General features: G+C 54.3%; 1 protein-coding gene across 2 annotated transcripts in view; it reads left to right on the forward strand.

The window, feature by feature from the left end:
• The first annotated feature begins 201 nt into the window (after positions 1–201).
• The window catches only part of DTX2 (deltex E3 ubiquitin ligase 2), a 33,829-nt gene continuing 7,567 nt past the window's right edge, over positions 202–26,463 (forward strand). Inside the window, exons 1-6 of one of the 2 annotated variants that reach the window (XM_079946105.1) lie at positions 202–333; positions 1,527–1,691; positions 2,056–2,383; positions 12,390–12,746; positions 14,643–15,279; positions 21,818–21,918. In XM_079946105.1, the coding sequence (XP_079802231.1) occupies positions 2,359–2,383; positions 12,390–12,746; positions 14,643–15,279; positions 21,818–21,918 (1,120 nt within the window). In that variant the 5' untranslated portion in view covers positions 202–333; positions 1,527–1,691; positions 2,056–2,358. The remainder of the gene's footprint in view (positions 334–1,526; positions 1,692–2,055; positions 2,384–12,389; positions 12,747–14,642; positions 15,280–21,817; positions 21,919–26,463) is intronic. The other variant, XM_079946106.1, reaches the window with a different exon arrangement.

Below are 26,463 nucleotides of genomic sequence, written 5' to 3' on the forward strand. Positions count from 1 at the left end.
TTAACCACTGCGCCATCAGGGGAGTCCTGTAGTTGTATGTTTAAGTGTCTGTCTCCCCAGCTAGACACGAAACTCTCTTGGGATACATACCCGCTAAACAGGTGAACGTCGAGTTCGGCCCCGCCTCCCCCGCTGTTCCACTGGAACTACGTTTCCCAGAAGGCCCAGCGTCCTGGGCATGCGCACTGGGACGCAAGGAAGCGACGCTGTTTCACTCTGGCTGCCTCTTCGTTAGGCTGGGAGGCAGAGCTTGAGCGGTGCCCAGGCCCAGCGGGGGCTGCAGCCTGAGCTCGGCGGTGTCGTCCGCCTGCCCCCGCGCCCTCCTCAGCCTCGGTGAGAGGGGCGGACAGGCCACCTGCTCGTCGCCAGGGCTGGGGTCCCGGGGACGCCGGGGAGACCGAGCCGATCTGGGACCGGAAGGGGGCGGGCGTGGGCGTGAGGGAAGGTTGGGCCGGGCCGGAGAAGAGCCCCGGGGTGACGGGGGAGGGGGGGGATTGTGGGGACCGGCCTTCGGGTAGATGTCCCGGAGGAGGGAGCTGGGGGAATTGGGAGACGCTGGGAGCTTAGCACCGGACCTGGTGGGAGGGTGAACGCCGGGGTGGAAGCCGAAGGGCTAGCAGGGGGAGGGGCGCAGACCCAGAGTTTGGTCCGTCTGTGGGAGTGTACCCTTTCTCACCGGACTTGGAGGAGGCGGTGGTGATAACGCCACCGGCTGCCCTAGTTAGCGTTTGGGTTCTGCTGGGGTCTGCCTCCCGGTGGACGGCTCACTGGAGCCAGGGGCTGTACTTTAGGGGAGTTTGCCTCCTTAGTCTAACTCCTAACTCGCCCCGTGTAGGGTCTGACTTCCAGGAAGTGCCTATTTCCTGGGACCCTGGGTCACTTTCTTGGGGAGGGCATAAGGTATATGCTGTGGAAAGGATTTAGGACGCTTTTTTTTCCCCCCTGAAACTACCCTTTCTCAGCCAGCTGCTGTCCCCCACACTGGTTCCTCTTCTTTAAGTGCCAAAAGCAGTGGAAATAGTTTGTGCAGAGACGCTTGGACCCTTAAGAAACTCAAAATATTTCTGCATGCTATCCTAGCTCCTGTAGAGTTGTAGAAGGTGGTCTTTCGGGTAACCAAAATCAGGCTTTACTTAAACCATCAGTATGACTATAACTAGGCTTCTTGTTCATTTGCCATGTGACCTTGGCCAAATTTTTTCCGTCTCTGGTGTGTTGATTCCCTGGATACCTACACTGCAGATCGGCTTTCGAAGTCCTTTCAGGCCTTTCTGTGGAAGGGCTTAGTGTGTGTTTGTTTGTTTTGTGGGGTTGTTGTTGTTGTTGTTGTTTTTAGCCATCCCCTTGGTTATTGAGTGGGCGGAGGGAGACTACTGTACCTTCTGCTCTGCCCAGGCTGTTGGAAAATGAATCTGGTGGTTTCCAGTCCCCAGCCACAGCACACAGACTGGACATCTGTGAATTCGTTTTCACTAACTCCTGTTTCTCAATTTAAAACCTGATCATCTTCTTCCTTGTTGGCAAAGGTGCCTTGGAATTTGTGTTGCTGAGTCAGCAAGCCTTTCAGATTTGCCCGGTTTTTGTTGTTTGAATTTTATATCAAGATGGGAACTCAAACAAGTCATTCCTCCTAAGGATCTGGTATCTCCACCAAGAAGGCACGGTTTGTGCCAGCTCTCCAGAGAGAAAAGGTGAGAGCCCTGGGGACTTTACATTGCTGCCTTCCCAATCTGGTTTTCAGTAGAGAAAGTGGGCACTGGGGAGGGTGGAACTTGAGGTCCCCAGGATGAAAGTGAGCCCTGGGAGTTGATTGTTGATTGCCAGCTGTCTCAGATAAATTCACGTGGCTTCCTGCCAGCAGCTTCTCCTGTTTAACCAGTCTTAGAAGATGCTTTCCGCCTTCAGACGCGCTTTATGGGATGAAGGACACGAGTCACGGTTTCTGCATTTGAACTGGAAATTGTAGTTTCTTTTGTTACTTGAACCTTTACTGGGTGCCTCCTTTTTGTCCAGCCCCATGCCCAGTGCTGGGGTTACAGTGACCAGGAGCAAAAGTTCTGTCTTCCAGGAGCTCATTGTTTGGTGGAAAAGATAAACAAACCATAGACAGTGACAAGGTGTTGTCAGTGTGATACATGTTGAGGAGTGGATAACCACAGGGCGGAGCCCAGCCCACCCTTGCCCAGGAGGGCAGGTCCAGAAGCCTCCAGAAGATGATAGCTAAGGTTGTGAAGAAGGAGTAGGTCCCAGGAAGTAGGGGAGCCTGGCAGAGGAGTCAGTATACGCAAAGTCGTGAAGAAACCTGGCATATCTGGGTCACTGTAAGCAGCTCAGTGTGGCTGAAGCGACAGCGTGTGGATGCGGGGCCGAGAAGCCTGGAAAGGTAGGCAGGGGGCTGAGCGGGGGCTTTTAGGGGTCATGCCAAGGCTCAGGGGAACAGAAGGATTTTAGTAGAATTCCAGGAAGGGCATTTTTTTTTTTTTTTTTTGCCGTGCCGCGCGGCTTGTGGGATCTTAGTTCCCCGAACAGGGATCGAACCTGAGCCCCCTGCGTTGGAAGCTCAGAGTCTTAACCACTGGACCACCAGGGAAGTCCTAGGATGGGCATTTCATGAGCCATGGCTAGAAATGAGCCAGATGAGCTCCCTGGCTAGGAAGCGTGGAATGGATTCGATTGTTCTCTTCGTGACTGTTTCCGTACACCACTGCCAGCTTCTGGTAGGGGGAGGTAGACAGGGGAGTTTGCCCTCTGGCTGCTCCGGGTCTTGTGAAAGAGAGAGAACTGTAGAGGACAGACAGAATGCCGTGGAAGTTGGTAAGAGGGGATTTTTCTTTCAAGTGGGCACATCCCAGCATCCTGGAGGTGTTTAAATGGGGCCTTGAAAGTGTGGGTCAGCTGAGGATGGGTGGCCGAGTGGGTGGGATTCCGGGTAAAGTCGAGGCACGGAGTTGGGGAAACTGGCGGTATGTGGGGTAGCAGCTCATCACTTACACTTTTTAGGAGGGGTCGGGGAGGGGAAGGTATAGATGGAAGAGGATACTGAAGAGAGATGCTCTGGCAGCTACTGTTGATAGGAAGGGACCAGACTGTGATGGGCGTTCAGCATCAGCCGGAACGTGAACATTATTTCTAGAGCTCTAGGGGAGGTGCGGAAGAGAGAGGGTCAGAACTGCATCGGGAAGCTCAACCTCGCACCTGTCTCTAGGGTGGACGAGGAGAGACAGGAGTTGGAGAAGCCAGTTGGCAGAGAGTGCTTGTCAAGGTGAGAGGCAGAAAGGTCCCAACCAGATGCTAGCAGTGGGGTCTGAGGAGGCGAGGAGAGGGCAAGCCAGGGCAGCCGCTGGGCTGGGGGAGAAGGCGGAGGAGGGCCAGTACAGAGCCAGGGAATCCAGGAGGAGAGGGGCGTCAGCAAGGAAGGTGGGTTTGGCTTCAGACCTGTTGAAGGTACCGAAGAGGCCATCAGGAATGGGGCCACGGGCAAGGGAGGAGCATCCCTCATTCATTGCACACACGCTTAGGAAGTTGTGTGCCCGGGCTTGTGCTTGGCACTTGGAGTACAGAGAATTAAACAGTCCCTTCTGTGTGTTTGTTTTAATTTTCACCGCAGGTAAACGGAGAACTAGATTAATAAACACTGATCACCGTTCACGCCCAGCTTGCTTTCACTTGTTTCCGAAGTTATTTTTAATGTGTTGTAAGTTCCTGCATTTCAGCCATCCACAACAAAAGCCAGGATCTTGAAACAAAATACACATCCAATCATTTGATCTTTCCTCTCATTCCCATCCTGAGATAACCATTATCCCTCACTTTCATTTTTATGTAGTTTTACGGTACCTGTGTATTCCTAAGGCACTTAAAAAAATATCGCTACAGTTTGTCCATAGTATTGCATGTCATCTGGTTCATTTGTCTTGAATATTGAATAATATTCCATGGTGTGGGCAAATCACAGTTTATGCGTCTTATCTTCCGTTGATGGGTACCTGCTCGTTTCCAGTTTTGCTGTCACGCGTGGACTGCTCTGAACATTTCCGTACACGTTTCCTGTTGCACACATGCAAGAGGTTTTCTTGGGTATGAGCTGAGGGGTGGTATTTTGCTGGGTCATAGGGTGAATAAATGTCCAACTTTCGTAGTTGTTACTAGACTTCTTCTGAAGTGATTGTACGAGTTTTCACTCCACCAGCAGCAGAACGTAGGCCTTCCACTTGCTCCACACTCTTGCCAACACTTGGTATAGGCTGACTTTTTTTTATTTCTGCCAATGGAATGGGTATAAAATGGGATCTTTGGGATCTTGATTTCTGTGTCCCTGAGTCCTGATGTCGAACATCTCTTCATAAGTTTATTGGCATGTGTGTTTCCTATAAATTATATGTTCACTTTTTTGCAATTTTTCTGTGGGGTTCCTGGCGCTTTAAAAAGAAAATTGACTGTAAGAGTTCTTTATATATCCTTGATTTTAATCCTTCGTGCTTATTGTGAATATCTTTTTCCAGCTTTTAACTTTCTGCTTTCTTTGAGGCATGTTTTGTTGAACAACCATTCTTAATTTTAACACAGTGAAATGTATCTCTTCATGTATAGTCAGCGTTCTGTGCCTTGTTTGAAAAATCTTTTCCTGACCATAATCCTTGCCTTTTAGGAGTCTGTGCCCTAGTGGAGGGGACAAGTAGATAATTGCACTCAGATGTCACATGGACATTGGTGGTTAGAAGAGGCCACTTCTCCGTGCAGGGCAGGAGTGGATGTAGGAAAGATTTCACTGGACAGAGAGTCTCAGGCTGGGAATTAAGAATTGAGTAAGTGGACAGGTGGGATGGGTACTCATGGTGGGGGGTGAGGGGCATGAAACAGCCTGGCCGGTTCTGGGCTCTCACTGGAGTTGCCGATGGCTGGAGCAGAGGGCTTAAGGGACTCAGGCAGGACATCTGAAGAAAGATCTGGATGCTCTGCGTGCATGGGATTATTGAAGCCATGGGAGCAGATGAGAGGGTCACAGGGGAGGGAGGAGAGAAGAGAGGTAGGCCAGGGCCCAGTTGCCTGATGCAAGGAAAGGGAAGCAGGTTGGGCTTCCCTGGGGGTGGCCCTTACCACATGTTGCCTGCCGTGCTGTTGGATGCTGTATTTCACCCTCAGGTGTTGGGCAAAGACTGACATGTCTACAGAGGGCAGGCATGTCATAGGGGAGGCTGGCCAGAGGCATAAGCACTCTCCCACTTTTCAATAGAGAAACGGGTTCAAAGAAGTATTTCTCAACTATAGTTCAGTGGGACCGCAGTGAGGTCAGCAAACCGTGGCTCATGGGCCAAATCCAGCCCACAGCCTCTTTTTTTTTTTTTTTTTTTTTTGTGGTACACGAGGCCTCTCAGTGCTGTGGCCTCTCCTGTTATGGAGCACGGGCTCCGGACGCACAGGCCCAGCGGCCATGGCTCACAGGCCCACATGTGAGATGTTCCCGGACCGGGGCACGAACCTGCATCCCCTGCATCGGCAGGCAGACTCTCAACCACTGCGCCACCAGGGAAGCCCCACAGCCTTTTTTTGTTAGTAAAGTTTTATTGGGACACAACCACGCCGGTTAGTTTATGTGTGGCCTTTGGCTGTTTTCACACTACAGTGGTGGAGTTGTGGAGTTGCAACAGACACCCAGTGTCCTACAAAGCCTAAAATATGTACCTTCCGGGCCTTTATAGGAGAAGTTTGCCGGCTCTGCCCTGGAGAGTTGTGGTAACCTTGAGAGTAGTATGAGCCACCACAGTGGTGCAGCTCATCGTTGCTGGCTGCATAACGAATCTGGGTCAGGCCTGCAAATGTTGCCAGGTTTTCTGGTTTTCAAGAGAAGCTGGAAGTCTGGATTTTTTTTTTTTTAATGGTGGATATTCCAGTTTTTAAACATTGGCTCAATTTGTAAAAACTAAAAACTGTGTAGTAGGTCAAGCAGACACATCTGGCAGGCTGATTTGTCCACATCAGTTTATCCCTCTGCAAACTGATTTGGGTTTGCTTATACCTGTGGCTTCTCAGGCAAGTTGTTTATCTTTTGCCTCACTTTTCTCATCTATGAAATGGAGATGATACCCTTTGCTCAGGAATGTGAGGACTAAATGAGAACACTTATAAGATACTGAGCACGGTGCCTGGTACCTAGTAAGCTCTTGGTTGGTGGCCACTGGTGTGATTATGGCCACTGTGCCTGCCACTGCTTCCGCCGCTCCCCCATTCTGGCCCCAGGATAGGCTCTGACGACCTGTGGGTGGTCAGGTTGCTCCTGGCAAAGAAGGAGCAGCAGGCTCTTGGTGCTGGTGGGGGAGGTTGCCCACTGGGGAACTGTTGGTCACTGGGGCCTGCCTCCTGGCCACTGTGTGGCTTTCTGAGCCCCATTTGGAACGTTCTGCTCTGACCTGCCCCTGGAGGGCCCTAGTCAGGCACCAGCCAGGAGAGGAGTTATTTCCCTTCTAGCAGCCCCATGTGCAAGGGACAAATCATGTGTAGTTCCTTCCATCTCTCAGGAGCCTAGTCAGGCCTGGGTGGCACCAGCGTAAGCCATCTCTTTTCTAGACAAAAGCCTTACCTTGCAGCACTCCCCTGTTGTAATAGTTTGGGCACCGGGATGGTGTGTTTTTTGCACTTCCTTGGAACTCAGGGGTGGGACATGGTGTCTCTTGGCAAGGAGGTGCCATGGTACTTTGACAGGCCTGTTAGTGAAACTCCACTGGGATGGGAGCAGCCGTCTGAAGTAATGATGGTAAGTAACAGTGGTGGGGTTTGTGTCATACTTACGATCTTTTGAAAGTGGTGGGCATTGTAGCGGTTTGTTTCTGAAAACAAAAGTAATAGTTTCCCACTTTAGAAAATGTGAAAAGTTCAGATATGTAAGGAAGTTGAACCAAAGGTCTCTAATAGTTTCTGCACTCCAAGGCAGTCCTTAGCATTTTGGTACCGTTTCTACTGCGTTTTCTCTCTGCTTCTCTTTTACCAAGTTAAAATAGTGCTGTGGGGAGTATCTTTATGTTGAAGTTTTTCTCTCATCTCCTTTGATAGATTTTTTAATGATCATGTCAAAGCAAGTGAACATTTTTAAACCTCTTGATACGTGTTACCAAACTGTTTTCTGGAAAGGGTTTATCCGTCCCAGAAGTGTGACATCTCAGGGTGCTCTCGCCAGCACTGAGTACTGAAATTATTTTTACTGCTTTGACAGGCAAAAAAATAATAGGCCATTGTTTTAAATTTGTATTAAAAACAACATGTCTAGCAAAGTAGAACATTTCTTTGGTGTGTTTGTGTGCAGTATTCGACTTTCCCATCTCCGTGGGAAGGCTTTCTGACAGTGCCTGGGTGGCCGGCTGCCCTGTAACGAGTCTTTGAAGGTCATGCTCTGCTTACCGGTCATGCGCACCGTGTCAGCTGGTGGGGTGTGGAGTTGCAGGCCCATGCTTCTTGGAAAGCACCTGAAGGTGACGCAGCATGGAACTAGGGTTTGAAGTCCACCCGGTCTCACTGGTCTCCGATCCGTGCCCCTCAGAACGCCTCTGTCCCGCACAACAGCTTCCTGGACCTCTCAGGAAGTAGGAATGGAGGGCAGCCCTTGTGTCCATAAGAGCACCCCACTCTTCTGCGTTTTACATATCGATGGGCAGCGTACGGTCACATTTGGAAAAGGGTTCTGCTGCTTATGAGAGGCTGAAAAACCCATCCAACCGCCTGAGCAGTGGAGCCCAGGAAAGGGGCTGTGACTGTCCCAAGGTCACCGAGCATGGAGCCAAGGGTGAACTGCCCAACTCAGGCCTGGGCCAGGCCACTCTGTATTTCGGTGGGCTTTGCGGGGAGGAAACGGGTCCTCACATGTTGGCAAATTGACAGTCGCCCAGTCTGGGCACCAGTTTAAAAGCCGCGCTCGGGGCCTTCTTCCCGGAGGCCGCAACTGTAAGGAATCCGTTTGTGTGGTTCCCCTACCCGGAGGCCCACAGTCAGGCAGGATGAGTTTCACTCAGATTCCTGCGTCAGCTCAGGTCTTGTTCTAAAGCTTTTGTAAATCCCCTGGGAATAGAAAGACTCCTGGACACATGCAACTTTTTTCCTTTGTGTGAAACCCCTCTCTGGTAGGACAGTAGCGTCCCTCTGTGCCTCGGAGCCGTGGGGCTGTGCACAGGCGTTTGTGGCTAAATCTGACAAGAGAATGCAAGAGAAGGCAGGCTGGTTTTTCTCGTGGTCAAAGTTGTTGATACATTTTTTTTTTAAATTTTTATTTATTTATTTATTTTGGCTGTGTTGGGTCTTCATTGCTGCGCGCGGGCTTTCTCTAGTTGTGGTGAGCGGGGGCTACTCTACGTTGTGGTGCGTGGGCTTCTCATTGTGGTAGCTTCTCATTGCGGAGCACGGGCTCTAGGCGCGAGGGCTTCAGTAGTTGTGGCACGCGGGCTCAGTAGTTGTGGCACGCGGGCTCTAGAGCGCAGGCTCAGTAGTCATGGCGCACAGGCTTAGTTGCTCTGCGGCATGTGGGATCTTCCTGGGCCAGGGCTCGAACCCGTGTCCCCTGCATTGGCAGGCAGATTCTTAACCACTGCGCCACCAGGGAACCCCTTGATACAGTTTTTTAAAAATAACTTCTGTTCGATCATAATAAGTAATATGATCATTGTAGAACATTTGCCAGTACAGAAGGAGGTAAAGAATAAATATCCCGTAACTCCATCACTCCTAGGAAAATGTCAGAGTTGTTCCTTCCCACCTTTTACAAATTAGCTTATATTAGAACCTGGTGTCACAGACTGGCCGTCTGACCTTGAGTAAATTCTTAATTGCTTTTGGCTTTGGTTCTCATGTCTGTAAAATGGGGATAATCTTTACCTTCAAGGGCAGTTGAGGGTTGAGAGAGCTGGATGGCAAGAGCACCGGACAGAGTGCGTGCCACATAGTAGGTGCTCAGTAAATGGCACACCCACCCCCTTGAGAGCATATAGTGTATACGGTTACATATCCGGTATTTTTAACTTGTCAACAGCATTATCCTAGGTCTGAAAGCCTTTTAAAAACATTTTTCAAGGCTCGTATTCCATCATTGGGGTGTACCATAATTTATTTAAGAATTCCCTTATTCCATTATCATAAAGTGTTTAGGTTGCCCCCAGACTAAGGCTGTTTTTCCATGGCCAATTAGAATAATAACAATTTTCATAATTAAGAGCACCCTAAATAGCCCCATCATTAGGAGCCGAAACAAATTAGGTTTTTGAACTGCAGCTTGGGGATGACTGAGGCTGTAACAGAGAATGGGTGCATTGACACGGCCACTGCGTGTGCATGGTTGCTGCGTTCCAGGGGAACATCAGTGGGTGTTCTGGGTATCGCGCCAAGTGTGCCCCAGGCGCCTGGAGCAGAAGGTGCTCCTCTCTTTCGGCGCGTGTGTTTTAGACCCTCTGGGATATTAGGCATTTGACGAGCTGCAGCCCCAGCTTTGGGTCAGCCCCAGCTCTGCCCTCAGGGAGTTCCTGTTCAGGGGGTGGTGAGAGGGGGGACAGATACTGAAACCAGTAAATGCAGTATGTTTGGATAAATGGAGAATGCAGTGAGGACGCACAGGAGGATGGGGTCAGCACTTTCTGTTAAAGGTGTGGCTCAGAGCGGGGTGCCGTGGCTGAGTCTGGAAGGATGGGCACATTGCTGGGGGCTTAGGCGCAGAGAGGATGGAAGTCTGGACGTGGGCACCAGCAGGATCAATGTCTGGGAGGTGGGAAATGGCTCCGAATGTTCTGGCACTTGCTAGAATTTGATGCATGTGGACAAAAGGTGGAGGCCTTGGTATTAGTGGGGACAGTGGCCGGTCGTGGAGGGGCCGTGTGCTGTGTCTTTCTCATCTCTGGGTCTCTAGTACCCTGACAGAGCCTGGACCATCGTGTGCCTGCGGTCTGTAGGCCAAACACGTTCATGAAGAGCTTAGCTGAAGTTCTCGAGTGTAGTTCTCAGGCTGTTTGGCAGAGTTATCCGAGTTGGTTCATCTGGGGGGGTGTGGACATGCTGGAACATACCACGTGTGCTGGTACATGGGAGGCCCCTGCTGCCCGAGAGATGAGTGACGCCTGCCAGGAGGTGCCAGGGGGAAAGTCTGGGCTCAGGAGTAATTGGCCCTGAAACCAGTCCTGTGATTTGTACCTGGATGTGGGTCCAGAGACCTCTAGTTGCAGGCGCTGAGCTAATAAGCTCGCCAGCCATCTCGAGGGCATCCCGGGTCTAATCCTCCATGGCGGGATGCGTGCTACTGTTGGAGCGGTTGGCAGCTCAGGGGTGGCCCTGGCCCCCCTATGTGTGCTCAGAGTTATTGCAGGCCTGACTCATCGCCCACGTTCTCAGGCCGGGTAGCTCAGTGCCGCCCTGGGCCGCCACTCCTCACCTAGACTTGAGGGGTGGGAGGTGCTGGGTTGGAGGGGAGCAGAGAAAGGGAGGGAGGCCAAGATTGGCTGATATCGGCTGTGTGCCTGGAGCTGTTCTGGGTGCTTTATACACACCTATCCATCTGAATCCCCTAGAAAAGCACTTAGAATAGAGGTTGATATGTCCACTTCCAAGCGAAATCGGGCTTGGAGGGCTTAGGTACCTTCACCAGGTGACACAGTGAGTAGAGTGCAGTGAATATGCGGCGTGTGGACACCACAGCCTGTGCCTCTTCCCTGTCACGTGCTCCTCCAGCTCTGCCTTCCTTGTGGGGCAGGTGGTATCGGCCTTCTCACTGAAACCCTGCTGGAGTACAATCTCAGGGACAGCAACGAAAGCCCAGGCAGGGTCCCAGCCTCATTAGTGGCCATGAAAGTGAGTCACCAAAACCACCGGGGCCTCAGTTTTCTCATCTGCAAAACAGGGACAAAATTCAGTGTCTGTACTTAAGGGGATTGTGTGGGAATCGGAGCAGATGATGTGACTGGGAACCCTGTTGGCGCCAGGGCCCTCTGTGGACGTAACAGCTGAGGGTGCTCACAGCTTGAGATGCAGGCTCCTCTCTCCCTTCCTCCCCTCCCCCCACCGCGTTCCCTTTTCTCCCTCCCCCCTCTCTAAGTAAGTGGGGTGCAGAGAGGCTGAGAGGCTAGAGAGGGCTTAAGCATCCCTAGGATTTTAACGTTTATTTAGGCGGAGCCCAAGGTAGAGCTCATGCTGAGCTTTCCTCGCTAAGAAAATGGGCATTAGAGCCAGTTGATCTGGGTTTGCACTCTGTGCTACCACTTACCAGTGTATGTGTGACCTTCAATAAGACCTTGACTTCTTTGTTTTCCTGTCCGTAAAGTGGGAGAAATACCGCCTTGTCAGTCTGTTTGGCCCCGTTCCTCTCTCACCCTAGGAGCTTCCACCGACCCCCTTTCTTCTTCAAACAGCTGCAGGCACATAGAATCTTCATCTGCCTCCATTCAGTCGTGCTTTGAGCTAATCCACGTATAACACGTGCTACATGACACGGCCTGTGCTGGGGCTGGCGAGGTGGCTGTGGACAAGGCCGACTCGCTGGGTGTCTGCCTTCTGAGGGGGCAGAAAGACAGGGACCGCCATATGTGTATGTGGGCATTAGAGTTCTGGTCGGGGCCGTGGAGGAGAAGTTCATGTGATGGATGGCCTGGGAAAGCCCTGAGTGATGCAGCTGGGCGGGAGTGACTGGGAGAAGAATGTCTTGGGAGATGGGTGTCAAGTCTTTGGAGCTGACCACTGGTCAGCAAGGCCCAGGCCCAGGGAGTGGGGTGCAGAGAGGCCAGAGAGGGAGGGCTTCAGCACCCATAGGATGTTAATGTCTATCTAGGGTCTGCCCTCTGTGGTTAATGGTGCAGGAAACCAGGGCAGCCTGGACACCTGGACAGAGCTAGGACCCGCCCATGCTTAGAGTCGCAGCTCTGGCTCTCCTTGAGCCCCTGGTCCTTTCTGAGACATAGTTTTTTTTCATCTGTAGCATAGCAGGTGTTAATATGTGTCTCACAAACAAACCTGCTTTGGAAACCTGTGTGGCGTCCTCACAAAGGTATAAGGGGTCGTGCTGGCCTCAGTCCACAGAGGATTGGGGTGACTCATGAAAATACATACAGTATAAGAGGACACGCTTCGCAGTTGGGCCAGGGGGAAACTACTGGCAAAAGGACAGAAGCAGGGCTGACGATTAGCACCCAGAATGCACCCACTGTGTCTTCCTGGACGTTTGCAGAGGTAAGGAGGCTGCTTGATTGACTCCGAATTCTTCCTGGCTGCCTGAGCAAAGAGACAGGATTAGGTACTTGGTTCACGATGCCCTTAAGGTATTAGGGAAAAAAGTGACTGCGGAAAAGCACGATCCCCCCCCCACCCCCCGCACTGAGACTGACTCTGGCAGGGCCACCGTGTGCGTCGGTAACTGCGTGTCTGTCTTGTTTCAGGTCTCCTGGAAGCGCTGGGCAATGAACCTGAGACTGCAGCCCAGAGTGGTCTGAAGCCGGTGGGGAGAACAGAGGGCGTCCTGGGGAAGATGGCCATGGCCCCAAGCCCTTCCCTGGCTCAGGTGTACACCAGCCCGGTGGCAGTGGCCGTGTGGGAATGGCAGGACGGGCTGGGCACCTGGCACCCCTACAGTGCCACTGTTTGCAACTACATCGAGCAGCAGTTTGTCCAGCAGAAGGGCCAGCGCTTCGGGCTGGGGAGCCTGGCCCACAGCATCCCCTTAGGCCAGGCTGACCCCTCACTGGCTCCTTATATCATCGACCTCCCCAGCTGGACGCAGTTCCGCCAGGACACTGGTAAGGCACTTCCTGCCTCGAGTATGTGTCCAAGTGCCTGTTTCGGGCTGGGCGTCGTGCTAGGTGTTGGGGGTCACAGAATTGACTCTCAGTGTTATCCTGCCCCTGAAATGCACACGGTCAGAAGGCAGGTGGTGGGAGTGATAGCAGTGTGAGATGTTCCTTAGTGGTACGGGGTGCCTTGGGAACACAGTGCAGAGGCCGTTCCAGCCCCTTTCCCCCTTGTCTCCCAAACCAGAAATGCCTGCTTCCGCCCGCAGGGATTTGAGGGTCTCGCTGGCAGCAGGCAGGCAAGCAGGCCGGCTGGCATGGGGGTGGCACACCATGCTAGTTAAGAGGGCCTGGTGATGGGTTCCAGCTCCTGTATGATAGCTGTGTCACATGGGCAAGTTACTTCACTCTCCTGTGCACTCATGTTTCTTTCGTGTGTGTGTGTGTGTGTGTGTGTGTGTCTTTTGCTCAGTATTACTGAGAATGGGGCCACCAGCTTCTTCCCAGAGCTGTGCACTATCCCTGTAAATCAGTGGTTTTCAGCTGGGGGCAGTGTTTGGAGACATTTTTGATGGTCAGGACTGTGGGGTGGGGTGCTACCAGCGTCTAGCGGGTAGAGGCCAGGGATGCTGCCAAACGTCCTACAATGTACAGGACAGCCCCACAGCAAAGAGGTATTAGCCCAGAATGTCACCAGTGCCGAGCCTGAAGACTCCTGCTCCAATCCCTGTAGCAGCCTCCTCGAGGGTGTGAGGACTCAGGCTTCCAGGCAGTGGATGCAGATAAAAGTCCCTGCCTTCATGATGTTTGCAGTCACTGAGAAACGCAGCGCACAAGATAAATGATTCGAGAACTGTGTATGAGTTAGGTAGCAATGAGTGATTATCAGGGAATGCATGTGTAAAGCGCAGGGAGAGGTCATTTTGAAGTTTGAGCTTGGGTGGCCTGGTCACCAGGAAGGGCTGGGGACAGATAAGGAGGGAGGGGCAGGTCGTTCAGGGCTTTTCCACCCCTTTAGGGACTTCGACTTTTCTTCTGAAAGGAGGAACCCTGGGAAGATTAGGGCAGAGGAGTGACGTAATCTGATTTGGGGGTTAAGAGTATCCCACTGGCTGCTGAGGTCGGGAGACCAGGTAGAAGGTAATCGCAGTGATCACCTTTTGACAAGTACTGTTGGAAGCATGGCCCAAATTGACTTTTTTCTTTCTCTCCCGAATTGGTTTTGTTTATTAATATAAGCTAACCACAGGTGTTTGCTAATAGTTGCTACCTGGGAAGTCCAGAGGAATCTAAGTACATCCATGTAAGAGAACTGTGTAACAGTTAATAAAGAGTTTTACAGAGTTTTAGAGACATAATAAATACTTCTGGCATCATACATGAAAACAGGAAGTTTTTCAGTATGATTGTCAGCTACACCTAAACATACATGCCTAGGAGACTAGACGGGAAGGAATATGTTACAATATACGATATATGTCCTGTGCTTTCCTCTTGGTGGTTGGATTATGGATTATTTAATTTTCTTCAGACATTTTGTTTTCAGTTTTTTAAGTCAGGCTACATAGGTTTCATCCTTAGGACTATTTTGAGCCACAGCTGGTCTTTGACCTAAGCGTCCAGCATCCCTCACTCCTGCTGAGAAGCGCTAGTCCCTCTCTGCCACTGGTCCCTTTGATCCACGGTTTCTTTGCATAGAGAGAGCTCTCTACCCTTCACCCCAAATTTGGAGAGAATAGTCAATGCCAGCCTTTAGGTCAGACAGCAGCATGACCATATATACACCGTGATCATGTTGTTTTATTTTGGTTGTAGGAAAAAAAGAATTTTTAAACTCCCTTTTCTTGGGAGGTGGTGAGTGGCTAGCAGGTGAACTTTATATGTGCAACGCTCCTTTTAAAACAGGCACCATGCGGGCTGTGCGGAGGCACCTGTTTCCCCAGCACTCGGCCCCGGGCCGGGGCATCGTCTGGGAGTGGCTGAGTGACGACGGCTCCTGGACGGCGTATGAAGCCAGTGTCTGCGACTACCTGGAGCAGCAGGTGGCCAGGGGCGCCCAGCTCGTGGACTTGGCTGCCCTGGGGTACAACTACACCGTCAACTGTGCCACCCACACGCAGACCAACAAGACTTCCAGCTTCTGCCGGAGCGTGCGGCGCCAGGCAGGGCCCCCGTACCCAGCGACCACTGTCATTGCCCCACCGGGCCACACGGGAGTGGCCTGCTCTTGCCATCAGTGCCTCGGCGGTGGCGCAGCCGGCCCCATGTCAGGCCGCTACCGCCACTCCATGACCAACCTTCCTGCCTACGCAGTCCCCCAGCCACCCCACAGGACCGCCGTTGTTTTGGGGGCCCACCAGGCCTTTTCTCCGTACAACAAGCCCTCACTCTCTGGGGCCAGGTCTGCGCCCAAGCTGAGTACCGCCAACCTCTGGGCTGGGGCGCTGCCCTCCCTGGGGAACCAGCCCCTCTACCGCTCCAGCCTCTCCCACGTGGGACCTCAGCATCAGCCCCCCGGACTGTCCGCTGCCGGCGCAGCCAGGTATCTTGTGTTACGCGGACGGTCGTTTTGTCCACCCGCATGCCTTGTTAGCGGGCTTGGGTTTCTGCTCTTCTTTAGCTGGGAGGACTCCCCCCAAATGCCCGCAGGCTCGGCACCTGCCTCCTCGGCTGTCCCTGCTGCGTCATCCCCTCTGCACGTGCCCCAGCGCTGCACGTGTCACGTGGTGCTGAGGCGCCACGCCGTGCACAGCCTTGTGTCCCGGGGAGCCTACCTGACTTCTGGCACTTGAGTGCTGGTAGTTGCCCCATGGGTTAAAACCAGTGATCCTTTCATTGACCCAGCAGAATTGGGCTCTCTGAGCAGTTAAAGATTTTTTTGGCTGTGCCTGTGTGCCACATAGCTGGGGCCGGGTACCTGAGGACATTTCTCTGACTCCGTCTATGTGCCTGGCCCTGGAGTCACAGCCATGGAAGGTTCAGCCCTCTTCCTGAGCCCACGGCCTCATCCAGGGAAGGCTGTGAGCCCAGCTTTGGTGCTTAAAAGTTGGTTGAGGAGAGAGCAAGGTGCTGAGCGTGTTGGGGGTGGCAGCAGGTGACATAGGGCAGCTGCTGTGCTGGTGCAGTCCATGTCTCATAGGGCACGCTGAGATGGTGAAATGGGCCCCGTCCAGACCAGGTGGCGCTTTAAAGTGGGGAAACCCCTGAGTGGCCAGTGGTGGGTGCATCTGGGATGCTCAGAGACCTGTCAGTGATCAGGGGCCTCATCATCGATTATTATTGAGGGTCTGGGGACTGGAGAACATTTTGAGAACTCAGAGTGTTAGCCGGGATGGGGGCTGATTTCTGAGAGGGTGACCTGGGCGGGTGGTGACTGGATGTGTAGGCCTGTGGCCGCCCTGTTTCCCAGGGAGTCGGCCTCTCGGTGCCACGTCACTCACCCAAGCCCGCCCACCAGCCCACCTGACCACAGGGAGGGCTGAAGCGCCCCAGTGTGGCCGAGACCTCCTTGCCAGCTTCTAGTTAGGCTTCAGAGGACCTTCCAGCTTCGATAGGACAGTGACAGCTGGCACTCACCAAGCACATGTTATAGCCGGGCCCTGTTCAGCAGGCCGTGTGGGTGATTTCGTGAATCCTCCCAATGGCCATATGGTAGGGGGTGTCCCCAGCTTACAGGGGAGAACATTGAGGCTGACGAGGTTGGCAGCACAGCCAGGAAGTGGCAGAGCTGGGATCAAACCCAGGCCCCTTGTGGGGCATGTAGAGGTTTTTTTTTTGAAAAAAAATTGTTTTTAATAATTATTTTTTTGTATTTTGGCCATGCAGCGTGGCATGTGGGATGGTTCCCCGACCAGGGATCAAACCCGGGCCTCTACAGTGAAAGTTCTAAATCCTGACCGCTAGGCCATCAGGGAACTCCCCACGTGGAGTTCTTGAAGCTGTCTAAAAGGCAGAGTGAGAGGAAGGCAGAGGGCGTCCTGAGGGGTGCGCGCAGAAGCCGCCAATACACGGAGGAGGGGATGGGCCCCCTGGGTCTGGGTGTCTTCCTACGTGTACTCCAGGAGTTGGGGCACGTGGATCTGAGATCTCTCTGGGAATCGGGAGCACAGGGAGGTATGGCCTGGGCCTTCTCTGTGGGCTTGCACAGAGACATAAGCAAGCTGGGCTCCATGCCAACCCAGTCCCTCCCAGTGTTCTGTGAGGCCCCTCCCATTGCTCTGTGATGCCCCTCCCAGTGTTCTGTGAGGCCCCTCCCAGTGCTCTGTGAGGCCCCTCCCATTGCTCTGTGATGCCCCTCCCAGTGTTCTATGAGGCCCCTCCCAGTGCTCTGTGAGGCCCCTTCCAGTATGTGAGTCAGTCTGTTTTAGAGAAAAACATGTCATGTTTGCCAGCCCAGAAGGATTATCAGCAAGGTTGGAGCTGCTTTTATGACTAGGTCAGCTTTGCCTAGCCTCCTGGGGCTTATGTTCTTACAAATTAACTGGCAAGTTTCTAGATGGTTCTAGAGCTGGGATGCTGGGATTGAGCCAGGCGACTTCATGGGCTTTGTTGCTTTCTTTTGGTATGGGGCGCCCATCAGTCTCCCCTGATATTTCTCTGGTCTCCCCTCCCCAGCCTGAGGGCCCAAGAGGCTACTGAGGTGGGTCCCGTCAGTGCCATCCAGGCCAGTTACAGGATGGAAGGCTGCCGGGCCAGACGGCCTTACCTTTGCTGCTGAGTCGTGCGTGTTGCTGCTTACCCTGCTGCCCTGCGTTGTAAACCAGGAGGGAGCTGGGCCAGCAGGCTCTGGCAGGTGAAACAGCCTCAAAGGGACCTGCCGCCTGAAGGGGGTGTTCACCTTGACCTCCTGCAGCTCTTCAGGAGCTGGGAGGGGTGACATTCACTCGCAGGGGCCGGTGTTCTCCTGTCTAATTTGTAGTGTGGTTCTCTGCAGTTAACCCTTCTCTAATGGCTGTTGTAGAGCCAGAGGGGGGTTAATAAATCCCTGACCCAGCAGGGCCGGAAGGATTTGAAAACACCTGGCACCTTAGTCTTCTAGCGGCTGTGATATAGTTCTCAAAGCCAAGTGAATGGCAGCAGCATCAGGTGAAGGTTACCGCGTGTGTGGAGGAGAAAGTGTTTACTGGTAGCTGTTGGGAAGGACATGTGAGTCAGTGAAATCAAAATTTGTGGAACCCATGTGGTTTTTTTTTTTGTAACCCACATAGTTTCAAATCACTTCTTGCTCAATCTGGGTAAAACCTTGGCTGACTGATTTGCCTGTTGCCCCAGGAGCCTTTCCGAGTAGGCAGTAATCCATGGAGAAGACACATGATTTGTCACTGAGCCGCTGGGTTTAAGTAAATTTCCTAGTAGCTGAAGTTTATCCCTTTAAGCACCAAAACTTGTGTTTCAGTGATGTTGGATGGAAGACTTTCCAAAATGTGTCACGCACAGATTCTGTAATAGAGGGTGTGCCGGCTGGTTTAGCATTCTGATGGCTCGGGTGGTGATTAGGGCCAGCCCTCTATTGCAGCTTTGGTGTGGCTAGGCCTCGGGGAGCTTAGTCCCTGCACTAACCCGGCCTAGGAAAACGGCTCTCAGTTTGCTTTCGTCAGCTCTGTTCTTGCTGCTGCTGTTCTCCCAGCCTCTGAAAGCACCCCACGCCCTCCCAGTATCGGCCAGGCTCTTCAGACTTGTGGGACTGGGGTCCTGGGTTCCAGTGGGTCCTTGCCCCTGACTCGCTGTAGGCCCTCGGCTGCACTCTGTTCTCTTTTCCTCTCTGAAGTTTACAGAATTGGGCGGGTCAGTTTCTGAAGTTTCCTTCTGCTCTGATAGGGCTGTGGATTTCAGGATTTGGTGAGGGCCCTGCAGCCCTCCCGGAGCCGCCTGGCTCCGCTCAGACCTAGGAAACAGCGGGCACTTGGATGGTGCTGCAGATTGAGCCCCGCAGACACCCTGGGGGCCTTGGGGAATTGCTCACATCTTACAGAGAGAGAAAGTAAAACTCAGAGAGGGGACTCGACATGCACCAGGGCACCCAGCTTTTAAGCGCTGCGGGGGCTGGAAGGGGGTTGCCAGGTTCCACATCGTACGCTTCTTGTACTGCGCGTGCTCAGAGGTTCCCCGGTGGGTGGCAGCCTGTGGGGAGCTGGACCAGGCTTTGTGTGCCTCACTGTCCAGCCTTCTAGCTCTGCCCCCTGTTTGGGACTGTCCAGTCCTGTCTGCGGAGAAGACTAGAAATCTTCCTGTCTCGTGTTCCCAGCTCCGCTTGGAAGCTCCTGGAGACGGTCCCAGACAGGCAAGGCAGGGAGGGCCTAGTAGGTAGAGCCAGGAACCCAGCAGGTGGGACGGGTGCATGAGGCAGGTGAGAGGGAACTCTCGGAAGGGCACTTCATGGGCATATGGTGCCCCCACATCGGGGAACACTCTGCCAGTTTGAGCCCTTTAGAGGACGGTGCAGGGAGATCAGCGACCTCTGAGGTTCTGTGCACCTCTGAGAGTCCCCATCTTGGGACCCACTGGATCCTTTTTTTTTTTTTTTGTCTTTCTTTTTCGGCTGCGTTGGGTCTTCATTGCTGCGCACGGGCCTTCTCTAGTTGCGGCAAGTGGAGTCTCTACTCTTCATTGAGGTGCGTGGGCTTCTCATTGTGGTGGCTTCTTTTGTTGCGGAGCATGGGCTCCAGGGCGTGCGGGCTCAGCAGCTGTGGCGCACGAGCTTAGTTGCTCCGTGGCATGTGGGATCCTCCCGGACCAGGGCTCGAACCCGTGTCCCCTGCGTTGGCAGGCGGACTCCCAACCACTGCGCCACCAGGGAAGTCCCCCACTGGATCCTTTTACTGCTCTGTTCCTTCTGATCACAGCAGAGGAATGCATGGGGGAGGAGCTGGGGAAGGTCGCAGGGCAAGTGACAACATCGTGAGACCCCTAAGCAGATTGAACTTAGCCGTGGTTCCTGGTCCCAGTTCCAGGGTGAGCTGCTCATTGGAAGCCTTACTGCCTGTCTGCTTTCTGCTCTAGAACCTAGGCTTTCTCCCTCAGATACGTTCCTCTCACCAGCAAGGGAGGATCCCGCTTCTCGGACCCCCGCTGGGCCAGTGATGCCCAGCCCACTGAGTAGCCCAGTGCAGTGGCAGAGCCAGGCTTTGGCTTTCCAGCCTCCTGGTTATGGGCTGAAGCTTAGTGCTCCCTGTCGGGTTGGCTTGGGAGATGAAGGATGCCTCCAAGGGCTGTATCTTCTCAAATTCTTCACTTCTAGAACCTGAGAATTGAAGAAACAGGCTCAGGAAGGGTTTGGGGCGTGGCTTCAAATTAAAGGGAGTTTAGCGGGGCCAAAACCTTAGCCCTAGTGTCCTACACACCTAACCCCCCCCCCGCCTCCCCGACCCCCACATCATCAGAGCGCCCTGATCCAGTTCCATTGTCCTCTTGGGGCTGAGGGTAGACAAGGGTGGCGGGAAGCGTGGCCGCACAGGTTATTCTGTTTGGGGAGAATAGTCCAGAAATGAAAACCAGTACCAGCCAGTGTGAAATTTTCTGATTTGGGTCAGAACCAGCAGCTCCCTATTGTGTCCACCAGTGGGACCCGTGACCCCAGGCCAGCAGTAGGGAAGGATCTGGGCAGCTTCCAGAAGCATTTGCCGTAACCAGGTGGTTGCTGGTTTGCCGACCGTTGTAAGGGTGGCACAGCAGACTGGAGGCGTCCATCGTTTCCTGAGCACCTTCCCAGCTCCTGGATCCAGGCTGGGCCCAGTGGAACAGAGAGGAACATGCCCAGGGCCTGTCCTTGGGGAGCTCCAGTGGAGGGACTGCGTGGAAGGGTTTCAAAACCCTTCCCACTGCGTCACCTTGAACATGGGCAGTGCTGGATTGGAGGACGCAGTCACCGGGAGGGGGAGGAGGTAGCAGGCATGGCGGGCCATCTACGCCAGCTGTCCCCAGGGCAGGGCTCCCTGAAACCATAATGGCACGGGTTTATTACCGTTTAAAAATATAACGGCTTAAAACCAAGTGAGAGACCTGGAATTAGTCACTGTGGGAAGCAAGACCTTCATTGAAAAAAAAATTTCCTGTATTTTGAACTAATTTGGGATTTACAGAAAAGTCACAGAAATAGTACAGAGTTTCCCCACCGCCCTTACTTGACTTCTCGCGTTAACGTCTTTCGTAAACATGGTGCGGCTCAGAACCAGAGAGAGGCTCACCACTGGTGCAGGACTGTTAGCTAAAGACTTTTCCCACTTTCATCGGTGTTTCCTCTGCAGTTGTCTTTCTGTCCCACGATCCCACTTTGCGTCCAGTTGTCATTTCTCCTCCTCCACCTGTTCCTCCTCCTGTGGCCTCCTGTCGAATGGCCATTAATTTGGGTTCGTCAGACGTTTTCTCATGACTGGACTGAGGTTATGCTGTTTTGGCAAGAACCACAAAAGGGGTGTTATTTCCTTCTCGGAGCATCTTCTCTTGGGGTTTCTGATGTTGGTTGGTCCTGTTACTGGTGGTACTGGTCTGGACCACTCAGAGTGGTTTCTGCTGGACTTCCGCTCTGCGGGGAACCACAGAGCCCTCCTTTTGATGAAGCTGGTGAGTTCATAATTCTTTTAGGTTTGTCTTCAGAGTCTCTGATTGTCCAGGAGAACGTTTTTTGACAGCCAAAGCTTCATTCTCGATACCTTGTAAAAAGATGAGGTTCATCCCCAGCAGTGTTCTTTCGTGTCGCTGCCCCGTCCCTGCCTACGGTTCCTTCCCCTCCCCAAGGCCCAACTTGGAGTTTGACTTTTGTCGCTTGATTTTCACAGGGGAAGTGATGGCGGGCCGGCCTCTGGCTTAACATCAAGTATTCAGATTCTCTTTCTTGGTTAGTTTGGGTCTGAGAGGAGTGAACATCAGATCTCTTTGCTCCTCCTTCCAGATACTCTTCATCGGGATCTTTTCTTTAAAAAAAGAAAAAAACAGAAGCCCTCACTGTACAGAGGCAGCTGCAGGAAGTGAAACCACAAAGGGGCCTCGGCAGCACCCGTGTCTTCCTCACTCGGTGTTTCTCCGGCTCCTGTTTCTGCTAAGTCGGCTCCGCACATTAAGCTCTGCCCTCTCTTCTCCCCAAGTGCCTCCCTGCCCAGCGGTCCAGTGAGCAGCCCCAGGAGCGTCCCCGCCACGGTGCCCGTGCAGATGTCGAAGCCCAGCAGGGTCCAGCAAGCTCTCGCAGGTAGGCAGGCTGCTCCCTGGTCCAGGTTCCAGAACAGACTGTGTCTGGCAGGACCAGGACTTGGGGGCAGGGGAGAATGCGTGGGGTAGGGGGAGGAGATTGTGGGGCAGGGGTCTTGTTACCCTGTGTGTTCTCATGGAAACCCAGAGAGGCTCCTTGGGGGGCGGTGCCTTTTTTCAGTGATGGTGTATCCCCCAGCTGGTGAGCCTGGGTGGCTGTTCGTTTATCTTGGTGTTGGGGCGGGCGGGGGGTGAGGGGGGGGGCGGGTCATGCCTAATGACGGTGGGTGCCCTGGTGTGGCCTGTCCCCATCTTTTACGTTTTCACATCGCCTTGAATTATGGTTCAGGAGTCACTTTGCTGTCCACAAATGCTTTAGGCATTTCCCTAAAGGGGCCCCCTGGGGAACTCATAGAACTCTTGGCTGGAGTTAACATTTTGAGTAAGTGCTTTTGTGTCTCTCTAGATCTTTTGTTAACCTTATACCTTTGAACGGTTGTTTTTTTTTAATTGATTAATTAATTTATTTATTTTGGCTGCGTTGGGTCTTCATTGCTGCGCGCAGGCTTTCTCTAGTTGCGGCGAGCGACGGCTACTCTTCGTTGCAGTGCGCGGGCTCCTCGATGCGGTGGCTTCTCTTGCTGCGGAGCACGGGCTCTAGGTGCGCGGGCTTCAGTAGCTGTGGCACGTGGGCTCAGTAGTTGTGGCTCGTGGGCTCTGGAGCGCAGGCTCAGGAGTTGTGGCACACGGGCTTAGTTGCTCCGCGGCATGTGGGATCTTCCCGGACCAGGGCTCGAACCCATGTCCCCTGCATTGGCAGGCAGATTCTTAACCACTGTGCCACCTGGGAAGCCCCAAACTGTTTTTAAAATTCCTCTTGCGGGTATTAGGAAGCCACTGAAAGTTATTTTTTAACTTATGGGAAATGTAAAATCGTACTTGAAGATACACTGAGGAGTCTGGTGAGCCTCCATCATTTAAAGATGGAGGCAGAGGAGTGAGCTAACCAGACTGGGTGTTGGGTGAGTCACTGTGGTAGCACAGGGGGGATTGGAGGGGACCAGGCCTAGAGGCAGGGAGACCCTGTGGACCTGGACTTCATGCCTCAGGTGGGCCAGCCACTGACTAGGGTCGTGGCCGTAGATGGAGGTAAGGGCTTCTGACTTGGTGGTTGGATTGGTTGTGAGAGGGAAGGAATGGAATGAGGCCTGGTGTACAGCTGCCGACAGAGATAATAAATCATCATAATTAAGGAGGAAGGACTAGGGGTTTTGCATGTGTGGTAACTCATTTCATCCCAATAGCAACTCTGTGGGGGAGGAACTTTGATTCCCATTTTATGTTTAAGGAAAGTGAGGCTCAGAGAACTCCGCAAACCTCCCAGGGCCAACCAGCCAGCCCTTGGCAGAGCTGGGATTCAGCCCCAGGCATTCTTGGCCTCAGAGTCTGGGCTTCTCTCTGTGAGGCAATGGGGCGATGGGTGGGGTGATGGCTGTGGCTGTCGACAGGCGGAGCTGTCCCAGAGGCAGGGAGGTTTGGATGAGCAGTTCAGAAGAGCGGCGTGGGGTGGAGTGGGGCGGCCCGTGCCCGCCCCCCGGGAGTGAGCTTACGGAGACCCAGTTGGATGCCGGGAAGAAGAGCCCTTGAAGGACATGGAAGGACCAGTCAGAGGCGGTGAGGACGGTAGAGTGGGGCCGGGAGAGCCCCAGGAGGGGAGGCTTTCAGTCTGTCAGCTGCTCAGCCATCAGCCCTTTGCTGGGGCAGAGAGAACAGTGAGCAAAAATGTGGCGACTAGGAAGTCCCTGCCCAGTTTAGGTCTTCTCGTGGCATCCGACGCCACAGGTGTTTCAGGCCTGTGTGTGTGTGTGCGTGTGCGTGCGTGTGGTGCTGGTCTTGTTGGAGAGAGGTTGTGGGGGAATGGGCCCAGCCTGCACGCGCCCAGCCCCGTTCAGCTCTGCGGTCACTGAGGCCTTAATACCAATGCCGTGATCACCTCTGCACACAGCTCAGAAGTGGTCTGGGTACTGAGGAGCTCTTGAGGCTGGACCGTCTGCAGGCCACATCCTCTGTGTCCCCTGCCGCCTGGGCTCTCACAGCGATCCTGGAGGCAGGCAGGTATTTTAATCTCCATTTGCTTGTCAGGGAAACAGACCCCAAAGGTTCAGGAACTGGGTCCCAGTGAGGAAAGAGCAGTAGACAAGCCAGCGGCCAGACGCCGCCCAGTCTGAATACGTGGCTCTGGCTCGTACCTGAAGCTGGGGCCGCTGTGTGGGGCACCAGGGAACCAGGGATCCTGCGCCCACCCCCAAGAAGCAGGGTCTGGAGAGACCTCTCAGCTGGGCTGCAGTTACGGATTCGATTATGGATTTGGGAACACGCTCACCGCATTGGGGTGAGCACCTGGGCACAGGGGTCTGCAGGTAGGTCTCCAGCCCGGGGATGTACTGCGGAAGGGCTGCGCGCCCCTCTCGCTGGTGGAAGATCCACTTCCGTGTCAGCCAGGCGCGTCAGGTGCTGGCTTTGCTGCCTGCAGCCCGCCAGGGCCTCTTCTTAAGGGGGATGGGGAGGAGTGGGCCTCCGACACCGGGGCCAGGCTCCCACCCTGCGAGGGAGGAGGAGTGTCTGCATTTTACGCTGCCAAGACCTGCCCAAGACCGGTCAGCCAGTGGGGAGTGGTACTGGCCTTGAGCCCAGCTTGGTAAGCCAGCGGAGGGTAGGCTTGGACCTGAGCCCTGGTCACTAGACGGAAGGCCAACGCTGGACATCAGAAAGGGGGTGTCTGCACATCTGCCCATGTGCAGGAGCTGCCAGGGGCTCCGGCAGATCAAGACGAGAGCAGGAAAAGCCGTGGCTATCCGAGCTGTTACGCCGATTTGGGGGGGCTGTCCCTGAGCCCTTGCTATTGGGGAAGATGTGATGGCCCCTCTTGGTCCCCCCGCCCCTGCCCAATCCTGTCCACTGGACGCCGCTTTTGTGAAGTGTTAGCTCTGGGGTGATTTTCACACTTCTTCACAAGAAGGCAGACCTGCAGGGCATGGGCTGCTTGTCCGTGGACGTCTAAGTTAGGACTTCGCTGTCTGTGTCTCGAGTTCGGAGGAGCAGTTCCTGCATTGAGAAGGGCAGGGGCGTTGTTCACGCTGGCCTCTTGCGGGGCTGATGTGGTCGCCTCAGGGATGTCTGCTCCCCAGCAGGCAGGGACCGGGCACCTCTTGGGGCAGAGTGAAGGAGACGGAGCAGGAGGGGGACGGGGCTGTTTCAGATGGGCAGTCAGGGAGGGGCTGCCGCTCAGGGAGGGGCAGCCAGTGCAGAGGGGTCTGCTTGATGGGCGGGAACTGGTGCATGTTGGGGCAAGTACAAAGCGCCAGGGTTCTCCTAAGGGACTGTTCTCTTTTTTTCCATCTGTCTGCCCCCTGTGCCTGCTTGGCATTTGGCCCACCCGATGTTTAGTTCCACGGGAACCCACAATTTGAGCCCAGGAACAACCTTGGGATGCTGGTGGCATCGAATCACCTGAGGAGCGGGCACCCAGTGTCCAGCCTCGGTCTTCTGCTGTGCACTTTGGTGTCTCCTGGGAGTGACCACCGCAACGCACCCTGTGCTGCCCAGGCTGCCGGCCTCTGCTTCTGTCCCTAACTGGGCGCATTTGCCCCATTGAGAGCCTTTGTTCTCTGGTGGAGGCCACAGTGGGCCCCAGTGGATCCCGAGGCCAGATCTCTCCTCACCGCTCTGGATCGCCTCTGGAGTGGGCAGCAGGTCCACCTGGCTTGTCCGCTGTGCCCAGACCCCTTGCCACATTCTGAGCACCTAGAAAGCCCCCCTAAGGGAGGTGCCCGAGGGGAAGCCCAGAGCTCCCTTCCCTGGGGGAAGAGGTGCTTTTGAGCCTGACTAGGGACAGGGAGGATTGGGTAGAGGGTGCTGTGGACAGCAGGGTGCCTGAGAGTGTGGCAGGAACGGGGACTCCAGCGGGAGGACGTGCTGTGTTCCAGGTCCTTGGGAAGCGCGGGTGAGGGTCCAGCTAGGATGCGTGTGGAGCGCCAGGCTGAGGAGTGAGGCATCCCTCCTGCAGGCATCAGGAAGGAGGGACAAGGTTGGACAGGCCACTCGGCGCGGCTGCCTGCTGCGGCTCCCTCACGCTGTGGGCTGCCCCTGTGCTCCCACCCAGGGCAAAGGGGACCAGAGAAAGAAGCCACGGCCTGGGACCTCAACTGCTCCAGAGGAGCGGCCACAGGGGCCATGGGGACGCCTCGGTGGGGGAGCAGGCCCGGGGCAGCATTCCCGCTGGCCCGCCCCGCCCCAGCGATGGCGCTGAAGGCACCTAGGCGGGCCAGGTGCGGCGTGCAAAACAGGCAGCGCCGCACGGGGGCAAGGTGAGCAGGAGCTGAGGGGCGCGGCCGAGGGGGCACAGAGCGAGGACCGTGAGCTCCAGCCCATCTGCGTCTCCATAGCTTGGCTGCGCCCTTCTGTGTCGCCCGTCTGCTCTCCTTCCTCATGCCTGGCACAGAGAGGCGCCCACCAGAACTGCTGAGGAGGCTTCCGGGGGTGGCGT

Source organism: Stenella coeruleoalba, assembly GCF_951394435.1.
Source record: "Stenella coeruleoalba genome assembly, chromosome: 15".
Taxonomy (NCBI): domain Eukaryota; kingdom Metazoa; phylum Chordata; class Mammalia; order Artiodactyla; family Delphinidae; genus Stenella; species Stenella coeruleoalba.